This window comes from Passer montanus, unplaced genomic scaffold, assembly GCF_014805655.1.
Source record: "Passer montanus isolate IOZ18808 unplaced genomic scaffold, ASM1480565v1 scaffold13, whole genome shotgun sequence".
NCBI classification, from domain to species: Eukaryota; Metazoa; Chordata; class Aves; order Passeriformes; family Passeridae; genus Passer; species Passer montanus.
This window is the reverse complement of record NW_024359832.1, coordinates 12,234,410-12,249,210: the sequence shown is the minus strand read 5'-3', so window position 1 is coordinate 12,249,210 and position 14,801 is coordinate 12,234,410. Positions and strand designations below refer to the sequence as shown.

Genomic DNA, 14,801 nt, shown 5'->3' with positions numbered 1-14,801 from the left:
GAGTCAATTTTTAAGTCTGTTGTTAATATCTTTCTTGTATATAGAAAAATAAACAAATCAGCATAAACCACTTATTGTCTAACAGAAAAGCTGCTACAAATAGAGAGGGAAATGTTGACAATGCAAATTAATTGAATTATGACAAAAAATAAAGTATCAACTCCCCTTCTTCCACGTTCAAAAGCCTGCACTTGTCAAGAAATATTCTCCCCACAATTTCTCAACTGGCTCTGGCAACATACCAAGTCTAAACCATGCCAAATGAATTAGCTTAACAAAGGTGTAAATATGCTCAGACAAAAAGATCTAACACGTGACTGGTTTATGTGATGTTCTTTCAATTAGCTACTTTCCAATAAGCCTCAGTTTTAACTTCATAAGCCTCAGAATTCATTTGGCATTGGTGAATTCTCCTCCCCCTCAGTAATTAACTATTTAGCTGTGACTAATGAAAAAAGAAATGAAATTGCATATTGGTTTTATCAGAAGTTATAGATAATTAATTAATCATTGGTTCTATTTAAACTGGTTGAGTATTAGTATGAAAATTAAGTAATCAGTGCTGAGTTAGCTTTCATTTTCATGTTCTATATGCTCAACTGAACATATTCACAAACATTAAAGTTTATTCTTGTTATAAATACTCTGTAGAAAGTATTAATATTTTTGTCTTTAGTTATTTTTGAACATTTAGGAAGGTTTATGGCAGTTAAACTAAAAAAACTTTAAATGCATAAAGAAGAAAATCATAACTGGAGCTGATGCTACACAAATATACAGTACTAAATAGCGGGTCATTATACCCTGTTTAACATTGCAAACTGGTATCATCACGATGAACAAAAATGCTAAAATTTGTCATGTTTTCTTGATCCATAATGTGATCATAAAGTATTTTTTCTCCTAAATTGTCCATTCACCAAGTATGTTTAAAATGTCACAGACTATTTCCTATTGCAACTATCAAAAGCAGCACGACACAGTATGAAAAGCATTTTATTTTAAATAAATATGTTTTATTGTAAGTATTTTGACCCGTGTCTAAGTATATTCTCCATGTCTATATTAAAGGAGAAAATCCAAGGTCAGTTATAATAATGAAGAAGCTACTTAAGGAGCAAGGGATCTGCAAATGGATAGGACAAGTGTAATAAACACCAGTTTAAGATCATACTGTGGGCACCAGAAGGCACTGAATGTGTGTTCAACCTTAGGACTTCTTTTTCCTATTTCTTAAAATATCATGCCAGTTAGAAAAAAATATATACAGACACAGTTTCATCCTATTCTACTCCAGGGATTTAGGATTTTCAGTATTTCTGCCATGTGGGAGGATCGAGGCTCCCCAGAACACCAGGCTGCCTCACGCAGGGGACTGAGCCTTGCACACACCCAACACCCCAAGGACAGCAGGGCTCCCCGTGGCACCACGCGCACTGCAGGACCTGGCACTCTCTCATTTTGTATTTTTCGGGAAAATGAGTGGGCTCTGAACTAAGCCTGCTCTTGCACAGGGCCTGGAGTGTTCCTCGTCCTTTTACAGCCCAGTTGTTTCCGTGAGCTCAGTGGGAGCTGCTGACTCCACGGAGCTGATCAGTGGGGCTTTGCTGCGTGCTGCACAGCAGCCCATGCCCCTACTGACCCAGGAATTGTACTGCTGCTTTCTGCCATAGCTGCGGTCTGGTCTGTACTCACAAAACAGCCATTGCAGATACATGGATAAAATGATACTAAAACACTGAACTAAAAATAAACCCTGATAAAAAAAAAAAGTAGATTTTTTTTTTCCTCATCCTGGAAATGATCATGCTGGATTGCATTCTTTAGTGTGATTTTCAAAGATTTCATGGTCTGCTTTACAATACTGGATTTTTTCTGAGATCATTTATCAGTCCATAAATTTTTTGAATAAAAAGACATCCATTTTTCTATTGCCTTCAGTATTGAGGAACAGTAAAATAATTCTGTTAAAGTACTATAATGTCTCTTTAGTTTAGATAAAAACACTTAGGAAAAAAAGAAATCTTCCCTTCTCCGATATTATTTATAGGTATTTTCTTTCTGTATTTCCAAATAGTCTCTTGCATTAATGCATTCCAATGACACTCAATTATGCAGTCCTATTTTAACTCTGAAAATGTCCTCACTTTTGACTCGCCATTATTGGCAGACACAAAGTATTTATGTTGGATAAAAGCAATTATGGATACCTTCATTGCCCAAAATCTAATGCCAATGGCATTTTTCAAGTATTCTATGACTAGTTTTCACTAATGTCATTTTTTTTTCCTGTGGAAAATCATGAGAATACTCTCCCTTATCCAGATTCAGTTCTGCAGTAGAAATGACAGAAGTGAGAAAGAATGTAAAGTGGAAAGCTTTATCCCAACCAGTTTAAGCAAACCAAGGAAACATTTTTCTTAAAGATTTATTTTTGTGTGCATTAATGAATATAGACCCTTATTGAAAAAAGCAAGAAAGCACTCTCATGGTCAAGTGAAAAAGTAGCCTTTTACTCAAAAGCTCATTTACCACACTCAGATGCCATGCTGTATTTCCAGTGGAGCTTTCAGTATTGTAGGAGTCGATTGTATACTTGGGAAGGTATTTAAAAAGTGGCTAAAAGCGACTGGCGGTGTCACCTGACACGAAAAAAACCCAAAAAACCAAACCCAAAACCAAAACAAACAAGCAAAAAAAAAAACAAAAAAAAAAAAAAAAAAGAAAACCAAAACACCCAACGATCTTTTAACCTCCTTGTCGCTACGTCTGCAGCAAGCACGGAGGAAATTTGGGCTGCCGGCGGCCCGTAGTTCCCCTGGCAACCGGCAGGAAGCGTCGGCGGCGCCGCGGGGCCCGCGGGGAGCGGGGACGGCGCTGCCCGGTGCCCGGTGTGCCCGCAGCCCCGTGTGCCCGGGGGCGGTGGTGCCCGCAGCCCCGTGTGCCCGCAGCCCGGCGGTGCCCGGAGCCCGGCGGTGCTGCAGCCCCGTGTGCCCGCAGCCCGGCGTGCCCAGGCAGCGGGAGCCGGGGGCGGGACAGGGGCCCGGGGCAGCGGGGCGGCCCCTCGTGCGCCGCGGGGTCCCTGGATGTCCCGGGGCGCTGGGGAGGGCCGGGCCGGGGGTTCTGTGGGAACTCGTGGTTCTCTTCTGCGGAGCTGCTCTGCCTGAGCCTCTCGGCGGTGACGGCGCTCGGAGCCCCTGATGTGTTTCTGCCTCTGCACTCAGCAGGGTAAGGGAGCAACCTCGCCTTTCACATCCTCCTGACCTCCAGTCTGCCTGCCTTAAGTGACTTCTAGATCCCGAGCTCCAGGCTGCTCTTTTCCTCCTTTGAAAGATGTCTCTTAAAAGTGCTTCTCCTGTTTCTGTTTAAAGTGTCGCTCCTTTATTTGAAGTCTGCCAGTAGATGGGTCACTTCTGTATCAAACCTCGCTTGTTTGATTCACGGCTGCGCTTCCCCTGTCTGATCTCTACAAAAACGTGTGACCCTCCAGCTCCGCTCTGCACGACAGCATTCATCTCTGAAGAGTGAGACCTCCTTGTGAAAAGTGCTTTTTCTGGTCAGTGCTATCTAATGTACCTTAGTGTGTATTTTGATTACTTAGAAAATAGAAAAAAAAACCAAAAAAACCCCACCATCTCTATTACTTCTAAATACTTTTCCGAAAAAATATTTGTACTGGTCTTAGGAAGCTGACTGTATTATTTTGTACATTTCAAAGTCTAACACGGAAAGCACTATTTTGTGATACATGCTGCTACTGTCAAGAACTTATCTGGTGCTTTTAGAGTATGAAGCGATTTTGATTAATTTTCTGGTAGTTAAAAATCTATCTTCTAACACTATTCTGATTAGAATTTTATGATAATAAACGAACATACAAAATCAGTACATTTATTTCTATGTTAATGTTTTCCATTTGACTTCCATTTTACAGCAAGAATACTTCCCATAAGTGTCATGTAAGTTTATGTGAGTTCTGAAGAGATTTAATTGACTAATTGTGGCATATTCTTTCTTTTAAAAAGACTTTCAGTGGAGACAGGCCACATTCTGGAAATGGTAGGAAAGGTTTTCACATTATGTGGGCTGATTTGAATCACTAGTTCTGATTATGTCACCAGAAAAGAAGTATTGATTTAAGCTTTCAGTTTTAGTTTTGCTTTGTATTTTAGCTGATTTGCTAATCATTATTATATATTGTTTCATAGCATTCAGTAAAACTGGGCACTTCAGTGAATTCTTTTCACAAGTCACAAAGACAGCATATTGACATATGTGCTTATCACTTACCAGAAACAGAAACAATCTTAAAGATTTCAAAGTGTAGATGATGACAAAGGTTCCTGATTGGAAATCCTGTTCAGAGGGAAGAATTAGAATAGCCAACCTGAGCAAGGAGTGCAGGTGCAAGAGTTTGGCAGAGATTAGGGCAGGTGGCTGATAGAGCTGAGGGTGAGAGAGTAGCATGGCTGTTCTATCTCTGATTCATCCTGATCTCAGTATTTGACATTTAATCATATTTTTAACAAAAACAGGTGTCACCAAGGGTGATGGCTGGACAGCAAGCACACTGCTCACCCCTGAGACAATGTTTGTTTCTGTGTGTGGCTTCCTATTTTTTCATCTCTATATGGTGCAATTGCTTTTGCACAATAGGAATCTAATGTCTTATCTACTAAATTGTTTTTTTAAGTGCAAAATACATACACCACAGCAAAAATTACTGAATATTATAATATTCAAAACCAGGGTTTTTGCTATTTATATTTTTATTAATATTTGAAGTCTTGTAATCTCCCAGGAGTAATTTATATTCATCATAATATCAGACTTGGTATGGTAAATAAATAGAGAACTATTATTTTTATGAGGGACACTTCAACCCAATTACATGTATTTGTAGTGATATGTAGCTGGTGCATTGACTTACAGAAGATAAGTGTACTTAAATCAGTTTTAAATTATGGAGACAAAGTTATTTTTGCAGTCTTTTTAAAAAAGTACTTTGGTTCTTCTTAGTGGAATTGGAATTCATTTTCTGTGTTCTTTTTTTGCTGCCTTACATTTCTGTTCTCATGTCTTATAGATTGTGGTTTGGGTTTTGTGTCCTGAATGTCCTTGCTTTTTTCCTTCATCCTGGACGTTCCTCAAATTGTTGCTTTCTTCTGATGTACCTGTACCCGACCCTATTTGACTCTGGACTCTTCTTCTGAGGCCTGTACTGCTGCTCATATTTTTTTAGGCTGCCCTAAAAGCAGACTGTATCTAATTCACTTTTGCTGCAGGTCACAAAGAACACAAGTAAAGAGGAACAGGTTAGGAAATGTGTGCATTTGAAAGATGGACTGACAGGACTATTACAATTGTCCCATGCACTGTGTCCAATATATAAGAATAAGCATCTGTTTCCTAGTGCACTTGTTCAGATTTACTTGGTTTGGTTGTTCATGTCAGTCTTTGGGCCTGGGGATTCTAACCCTTCATATTCTGCATATATGAATGAAAATTATTTCATGTTTTTAATTTATTTTTTTTGTAGGAAGCAATGTTCTAAGAATGTCATCAGGCATCCAAATAAAAACAAAGTCTGCAGCCCAGAAAAGCAAGACATGTTCTCCAGAATCACAGCCAAAGCCTAGTGCTAAGCTGAATCCTAAAACTATTGATCCAGTACGTGTAGGTGGTGATGGTTTTCTTTGGTTAAAATCCTCTGTGGTTTGAAGAGTGCTCCTTACTTTATGAAATTGCATGCAGGACATGCTTCTTCTGGTCCTGTTTTTTTAAAGTGAAATTAAACTTTTGTTATTAATCATACATCCCTTATCTTCTAAGCTTAAATGCCTGAAGGTATAACATTGTTTATTACATTACTATAAAAATGTGTTTTGGTACAGTTGTGGCTTGGATGGGAACTGTTATTTTTTATGTACTATTGTCATAAAAAGGGATTTAGAGCTAAACATTAAAAAGGGTTGTTTTTTTTCTTACTTCTAAGCTTTGGCACCTGCTGCTTTAGAAAAACTTATTTCAGTTATGCAATGAATCCAAGAATCAGGTGGCATATTGAAGGTATTCAAGGGTTCATAAAATCTGGCAAATTAATTGCTGGTGAGCATTATTTGAAACTCACAGTTATTGTGACTATGTAATCCTTCAGGAAAAATTTGTGTTCTTGGGAGAGCAGTAATGAAAGGAGCTGTTTATTTCCTGCAAGTCCTGTGCCTGGAGAACTAGCAATGAATACACGAATTACAGTTCACCACTGGGCCATATAATTTGGCAATTAGTAATGTCACAGGCTTTTTGGAAAGTGAATGAAATGCAGGAGTACTTTACTGATAAACAGAGGCTGAATACTTTAATGTGGGCATCTTTTTTACTTGAAATCTCTTTGCAAGTAGCACAATGACCAAAATTAAGCCATGAACACAATTCTACTAATCTTAACGTAGGTTTAAACACTCAAACAATAACAATTGAGATTTCATGGTATTTCCTTTTGAATGCTTTGTGATAAGGTGTATTATCTGGGAAGCAGCATTAAATGTTCCTTTAAGAATATATAATAACTATATAATAATATAATAGTTCATATGCATCAGAAACACATTTATTATAAAAATGAAATTTGTGCAGCTCTTCCTTGCATGAAGGTCCCAGTTTCCTCTTCCAGTGTGTCCTTCTTAGATTCCCACCCAGTTTGAACCTCCTTGTGCATTTTCAGAGCCCTCCCACCATCTTGCCCAATATTTGGGGTTTCTCCCACATCTTGCCACCATATACTTTTGTCTATACTCAGATCAAGATGGAAGTAAAACTGCTTTCTGCATGTTACCAATATAACAACAAGAGCTCCCTGCTCTGCTTAGGAAAGAACCTGTAAGACTTTAATCAAAAGTGATTCCATAAGGAGACCACTGATTGTACATTTTTATGCATTTTAACAGTTCTCCAGACTGATGGGTTTTAAAAGCAGTTTTCAGATACGTGTATCACTTAAATGTTTTCCACTCCATAGCTGCAGTTATTTTATGGATTTGTTTTAGAATCATATGATTAAGTTCATTTTTTGGTTAACTTCCGTTTTAACATATTCATAATAGCAACAAAACATTACTGTTATAAATAAATAATGGGTTTTTTTTCTGTCTTCACAGTTTCGTGCTTATTCTCAACCATCATCTGCATTTGCTGCTACATATGCTAGAGGTGGCATTCCGTGCAGGTGTGTTGGGTTTGCTTCTTATTTTTATTAAATGTATTATGAAATACATCTCTTCATGTTTCATCCTTTAGTTAGGTTGTTTAATTCCATTCAATTCTGGAAAAATTTTCAATACTTAACTCTTTTCAGAGCAGCAAGCAACTTCCCATTGTCTTCTTTTGGTTCTTTTTTGATGCTGTATTAATATCAAAGCCACATTTTTAAAGAATAGTTAAGTATGTGCACATTGGGTTTCCTAAACATCTTTCACAAATTATTTTTTCAGGCAGTTATATTTATTTTGCCCTACTAACAAAGAAAATAAAATTAGCACTGTTTTAATAGGTAGACTTTTCACAGCCTTAGTAATATGAATTATTGTGTGTTATTGAATTTCCTGTTCTATAGTTTTCAGGCGTATCAAATATTAACAGAACTACTCACAAGTAGGTTTAGAGTATATTAAGTTACTTAGTTATACATTTGCCTAGACAATAAATGTTCTGGTGTTTTGTCACATAGATGCAGAATTTACAAAAATATAAACCATCATTAATAAGATGTATATGTATATAATTGTATAAAATAATCATTAATGCATAGTATTAATAAATTTATTTGTATCTTAATAAATAGTAAATTCCAATATTATCTTCTTTCAGTTTCAACTGCTTTCCCTTGCCCATTGCTATTTGAAGAAAATGTTTCTTGATATACTTCTCAAAATAAGTAAATTTAGAAAATTAATATCTTCTGTGTTGGCATGAGAGGTTTCTATAATTTTTGTAATTTCTATTTTCTGATTTCTATGTGATTAGGAGCAGAATTTTGAAAACTGCCATATTTTGGGAATTTAGTATAATTGCACTGATAACCATTATACATATACACAGGGTGGAATTCACGATCCCAGAGGTCTTTGCCAACTTAGTTGATTCTGTGATCCTATAATTTCACTAAGGAGAGCATTATGTATTGAGATTGTGTGTAATGTAGGAACATAACAAACTAATTGGTGACACATTTAAAGCAAATAGCGTTAACAATAAATTATGTATTATATATGCTATTTTGTTAAAACTTTATTCTTTTGATAGGTTAGTGCATGGATCAGTAAAACACAAACTTCAGTGGGAATGCCCTCCTGAAACTCTTCCCTTTGATCCTCTTCTTTTAACATTGGCAGAGGTAAACTCAATTTCTTGCAACATTAAGCACACAACCATTTCCTATTTGCAAATGTCATTTGCAAATGTGTTTTAACAGTCTAAGTTATCTAGTTTAGGCTCAGCTACTAGAGAAACATAAAACAAGAACCCACTTGTGAGAATATTCTATGAATGCAAGTGGTCAAGTACATTGCTATATGTAGTTCTTTAGTTAGAGCTTTCTGGGAGAGCTAGGTAGAACTGTTTAATCTTCAAGATACTGATCAAATGCAAGACTGCATCTCAGATGCCCGACTGTTGAATGAAATTTGTGGTTTTGCAGATTCTTTTGTAAACTAAATTGTTCTGCTTATTTTTGTATATAACACCTACATTTTGAAGTAAGAATGCTCTCCTCAATAGACTCAATTTTTATAGTGGAAATAGCATCCTGTAAATAACTGGAAGAGAAATACTAATACACTATGTTGAGGCTTCTATTTTCTCAGAACCATCTGTGACATTTATCACCAAGTGTGTTCCAGGTGTCTAAATAAATGCTGAATCCAATGTTGCAGGTAGAATAAGGTGCATATACTAAGGTGGCTTACATTCTTTTCTCTTTTTTCCTATTCTTTCCTGTTTTTCCTTTTTATTTTCTTTGTTTCTTTTCTCCCTTTATTTTTTTTAATTGTAAACAAAACCGTCAAAATTCCTAAGGTAACATAAAACTTCTTTTATGTTAAGAAAAAAGGTTTCAGACACATGACTTTAAATCTTTGAGTTTTGCCATCAGACCTTCACTAGATGTGCATCTTTGTGCTAGCTACAAGTTTTTAGTGTTGCATAGAGAGGTATGTGGTGTGGGATGTCTTTTCTTCCATAGTTCACCTTCTATTCCTTTTTCCTGTCAGGGTACAAAACCCCTATACAAATATAGCCTATTCTAGTCCATGTTCTCATTGAAAAAATACCTTGAGTTGTTAGAGTAAAGGTAGTGAGGTACAAATATTGATTGAATTGGCAGTATTCACAATATGAGTTTCAATATTCTAAAAGAAAAATGAATTAGAATATTCTGTGAGCAGAGTTGTACTCAGTGGCTCCACATGGTGGAGTTAGTGTACTTTATGTTTTGAACTGATCTGACAAAATCTAAACATGGTCTTGCTGCTGTGTGGAATTTCTAAGACATGTTTTTGTTTAAAAGAAGGCTCAGTATTAAGAAAACCATGTTTTACATTTGCAACAGGGACTAAGAGAGACAAAACATCCCTATACTTTTGTTTCCAAGGAGGGTTTTAAAGAATTACTTCTGGTAGAAGGTGCTGCTGAAAAAGCTATTCCCTTGTTGCCTCGTCTAGTTCCAGTCTTAAAGGCTGCATTGGTATGTCTTGCTCTTCATGCAGAAATTTTAATGGGTTTGATTTTTTTTTTTTCTTCTGCTGATGTGAACTACATGGGTAATAAATGTATCACATGGGCTTTTGGTTTGGGGGGTAGGAATGATTTCTCTTTCTGTTGTTAACTCTGCATTGATTTATAAGCTAAATATGTCTGTAAATAAAAATTAAGATGGCCAACTCCTTGTATGACAATAGCTATGGGAAAATTTTATGAAACTGTTCTTTTAAAGGTTTTAATATAAGCAGAAAGAAATATATGTATTTGTGGGGACTTTTTTTATATGTCCACACAGTAACATGCAAAAAATAAAAATTATGTGAAGTAAAATGGATATGCAGGAATAAATACTCATCTATTACATGTAACAATTCAAAACATGCTACAAAGGTAAAACAGAATCACAAAGTAAGGGACCCACAAGGATCATTGGGTACAACTCCCAGCCCTGCACAGCACCATCTCCAGAATATGTCAATGAGGAAGAAGGAAGAATGCATTTAAAGTGTTTGAGGTCATATTTTTGATTTTAAAAAATGTTTTTAACTCTTCTACACCATCAGAAAATAAAGTGAGATATTGGCTTTGAAGGTTATCTCTTTTGCATCTTTTTCATGTCTTTAGAGCCCTTTTCTGGTTCAGTAAGCAGCTGTCCCTTAATCTAGCTGTGTTTCAGTTCTGATTTAACAGAGGTGGCTTGAAGTTTGAAAATTTTTTGTGATCTCAAATTAGAGATATAACAGAAGTTCAGAATTGTGTGTTATCACTATCTTTGGTTTAGCTTAATGGCAAAATTAGAAAAATTGTTCTTGTCTCTTTCTCCAATTAATATTACTCTTCTGATAATTTTTATTGTTGCACTGTTTTGGTATTATGTCTTGTTAAATCTTCTACTAGACAAGCAGTCCATATTAGTTAAAAAGAAAACTTTCAGGGCCCAGATGATGTAGAAGAAAAAATAGCTGTTTAAATAAACTTATAATTTAGTATGAGACCAAAATAAGTTGTTATGAGTCTATCTCTCTGCTAAAGGAAGAGAGCAGCATAACTAAACCATTAGAGAGCAGCATAGCTAAACCATTAGAGAAGTCAGGTACAGAAGAATCTTCCCATGAGAGAAATAAAGATGACAAAGAACCATAGAAGTAGATAAGATGCTGATAACTGCTACCAGCTGTAGTTGGCAGGGGACTAAATTAATTGAGTAATTGGCTCCTCAGTTTCTCCAACAAAGAAAGTTATTGTTATGAATTACATAGAAATTACCCAGAATTCATTAAATTTTTAACTAAAATTGTGTCTCAATTTCAACATATCAGCATTTGAAAGGTTATTTCTAATATGCTGTGAAATACTGAAATTACCAGTGTAGCAAGCTTTTCTGCATGCCACATTTTTTGTTCCAGCAATAGTAAATTATTAGTTTTGTTCTCTCAGAAGTGCAAGAGTTTTGTGGACATTTCATGGATGCTTTTGTTTTCCACTTTAATAATATGCCTTGGCTTTAAATTTGGCCTCTAGAGACTAATATTCACTCATATTGTACTTCTATTTCTAAACTTGTATCATCATAGTAATTAGCAATTGCACAGTAGTTTTAGTGTTTAAAACTACTCCATACAATCATAATGCAGAGATTGCAGTTTAGAAAAAACTTATTTTGTCTGATTCTTACTCACAGGATTTTCTTTCTTTCTTCCCCTTCTGAAGGCCCATGCGGATGATGAAGTATTTGGAAGAGGATTGGATGCTTTAGTGCAATTGAGTGCTGTTGTTGGTCCATCTCTTAATGATCATCTTAAACTTCTACTCACAAATGTAAGTTTTTAATGCTGTAATAAAAAATCATTTGTATTTTCATGGCATTCTTGTTGAGAGATTACTATACTGTCTGCACGGATACAGTGGAGGACTCGGCCATTCCATGAAGAGCATTATTTCATACAGTCCCCAGTATGAGTACTTTGTTCTTTTATAATACTGTGACTTACAAAGTTCTGGCAAGGTCTAAAAACTGTTATTGATGTAAACTGGAGAATAATGGAAATATTTTCTTTATGATTTATGAAAACATCCAGATGTTTTCTTTTGGAGGAAAATGCATTGCAAAACGAGATTTTAATTTTAAGTCTGAATATCTTAGCAAAATTATGAACGTTTCAATACAGTAACATAAGCAAATATTCCTGTTCTTTTCAGATGGGGATTCTGCACAAGGAAGTTATCATTAAATAAGCTTTTAGTGGGATTATGAGAATTATTTTTATACCAAGTCATTCTGAGGACATCCTTCCTCTGTCAGACAGGGTTTTCATGGTTTTTAACCCGCTTGCAAAGTACACGTTTACAGCAAAGTAAAAGGACCTTTTTTGACAATCAATACAGAAGAGAGAAATTACAGCAGGGTTTTTTTTTTAAGTATATCTACTACAATAAATCTCTTTCAATGCACATGGAAAAATATTAATTTCTCATGTGGACAACTCTCTAAGAATGAATTTTTTTTTAAGGTGGATATTTCTTTCAAATTTGTTTGGTAAAAGAAAAAGAAATATTTTTGTGGATTAACAGATCAGTTTTCTTTGAATTTAAGTTTCTCTTTAGGTAACATTTATTCCATTTGCTTTTAGTGTGTTCCATACTTTGACATCAGTTACAAGTTATAAAGTTCTGTTTCTTTGTGGCTTTAATTTTGTGGAGGTAAGATGGAATAAAGTAACAAAATACGTTATTATTGCCTCTTTGCAAATATTGTACTATATTGTGCAACAAACCTTTTTGTTTTACTTTTCCAATAGCTTTTAAAGAGATTAATGGACAAGAAACATAGAGAAGAAGTTACTGTTGCTTTACAAAAGTTGGAGCACTGTGGAGGAAAGGTGAGTTGATCAGATGTTTATTCCGTAATCTACACTTTTGAATACAATTTTGTCAGAACAGCTTTCATCTCTGGTTTTGTTGCCATGTTCTTGCTTCAGTATGGCTGGGATACATGCTTGGTGTTCCATTTTCTGGGACTAAATATGTTTCTCAGAAAGATTTACTATTGCAAAAAAGTACTTTTTGCTGTTATTGATGATGCATGCCTGTTCCCACTAATAGTTTATTGTTTATGCTATTTCCTGAGGGAATCTGACTCACATTCCAGCCCACCCTGGTTAACCCAGAGTTTGGATCTGCAATGGCTATAAATCAAAGAAGATGCTTTAAGTAAATAGACGGCAGAGATTTCTTCTGTTGAACATTCTTTTGACAAATGTTGCACTGTACATTGTGCACAAAGGAGAAAAGGAGAAAAAATGAGGAGTACTGACTTAGATGTTCATCTAGAAGAGAAAACGTTTGCTTTATTGACCCTGTGAACAGTTGTATGTGTTATATTAAATGGTTATTCATGAAGAATAGGAATAACCTGAGGAGTAGGGAGCATACAGACAGGCCTGGCAGTACTGAGCTTGTGTGCCTTAGCCAGTAGGTGCCCAAATAATCAGTAGTTGCCTCTTCATTCCTGTGTGTGTGCTTATGTTCATTCAAGAGCAGTAGCAGTGTTTGTATTACAGACTTGAAAAACATCACAAAAAATGAAGGAAATGAAGGAGGATGAGAGTTCTTTATTTGTATGAAGTGAGACAAGAAAAGGAAAATTACAGCTTGTCTTAATATTCTGAAAATTTAGGTCTAGATATTTTAATTGATCCAGTGAGTCATTAACCTCTAATTCTTCTGTCAGTCCCAGATTTGTTGTAGTCCTACCTGTTTTGCGAGTAGGTCTTTCTATATATTTTTTAAAAAGACTGTAATAAGATAAAGCCAAAAAACCTCGAAACAAATTACTAAGTTGTGGTTACAAGCAATATATAATCCAGCCAATTAATTTACCAAATTTATTTTCTAAATTAGTTATGAGGCATATGATTCTTACTTTTGTTGGAAATCCCTTCCAGAACATCTTTCCTCTACATAAAAATCCTTATTATTTCATGTGTATATTATTTCATGTGCCCCCTTTTAGGTGTGAGTTTACATGTCCCTTATTTTGGATGTTTACTCACCAGCATTAGTTATCACAACAGTGCATTTTCTTAGTTCATTATTTTCAGCCCTTTTCACAGTAAATTTCTCAGCAAATGCTAACTTTTTAGCTTTCTAGTGTTTGATAATAGCAAAGATAACTTAGTAAAAGTTGTGAATTATGCAGTTTATAGAGACTATATGAGTACTGTCATATGTAGTGCTAGTGGCCCTTATTTTGTTTAAATTTGTTTTGTTTTCTTCAACAGGCAACTGTGGCGATTATCAAATCTAAAATTCCAACCTATTGTTCTATCTACTCTTGAACAAGGAAACTGTAGTGATTTATACTGTAAAGTGAAGTTTGGAAAGAAACTGTAAATATCACTGACACTTATTTGGGGTATGATATGTTCTCTTAAAATAATAATTATTCCTCAGTATGTTGGAGAGCAGGAGTCCTATCAGCTTGTGAATATGTAATTATGGAAGACTTTTCTTTGTATATTTGTATATGCATTTGTCTTACAGTGACACTGATTAATGTGCATTATTTCAAGAGCAGAATAAATATTGATTCTTATTTAGTTTTTAATTACAATTTCATTTATTATATCTGCAGTACTTAATATGTTGTGTATATTTGTGTGATGCAAAATAATTTTGTTTTAATTACTTAAATAAAATCTAACTTGGTGCTAAATTACATCTGTATAGCTGTTTTTGAAATACTTCTTTGTGACACAGCACAGATGGACACGTTTAGGTTCATTTGGACTAGGTTAGACACAGAACTGTGAGCCCTCTCAGACTTTTTCAGAGTCAGCTTTTAAAGGCATGAAGCTGAGCCCAGTAAACAGGCAGCATGTGGTCCAAAGCTGAACTTGCTCAGTGCATTCTCAGCATGTTGTTTTGAGAGCCTGGAGAGGCTCTGCAGAACACAGTGTAGAGGCATCAGGTTGCTCCACAGAGCCACAGCTGAGGTTTTGCTCAGCTAATTAGTTCCTGTTAACTTTGAGCCTACTGAATGGGAG

The 14,801-nt window shown here is 35.5% G+C and overlaps 1 protein-coding gene across 5 annotated transcripts; it reads left to right on the top strand.

Annotated features, from left to right (window-relative positions):
• Positions 1-2,871: 2,871 nt before the first annotated feature.
• Positions 2,872-14,686, top strand: PACRGL (parkin coregulated like). 5 transcript variants are annotated; one of them, XM_039699124.1, is made up of 9 exons: positions 2,872-3,228; positions 3,372-3,556; positions 5,540-5,676; positions 7,158-7,225; positions 8,302-8,392; positions 9,647-9,739; positions 11,467-11,574; positions 12,555-12,635; positions 14,037-14,685. In XM_039699124.1, exons 3-9 carry the CDS (start codon positions 5,557-5,559, stop codon positions 14,091-14,093), a joined length of 618 nt encoding a protein of 205 aa, XP_039555058.1. In that variant the 5' UTR covers positions 2,872-3,228; positions 3,372-3,556; positions 5,540-5,556; the 3' UTR covers positions 14,094-14,685. The 5 variants fall into 5 exon arrangements, with proteins under 5 accessions (XP_039555058.1, XP_039555055.1, XP_039555056.1 ...); XM_039699121.1 differs by having other exon boundaries at positions 9,605-9,739; positions 14,037-14,683; XM_039699122.1 differs by having other exon boundaries at positions 5,540-5,670; positions 9,605-9,739; positions 14,037-14,680.
• The last annotated feature ends 115 nt before the right edge of the window (positions 14,687-14,801 follow it).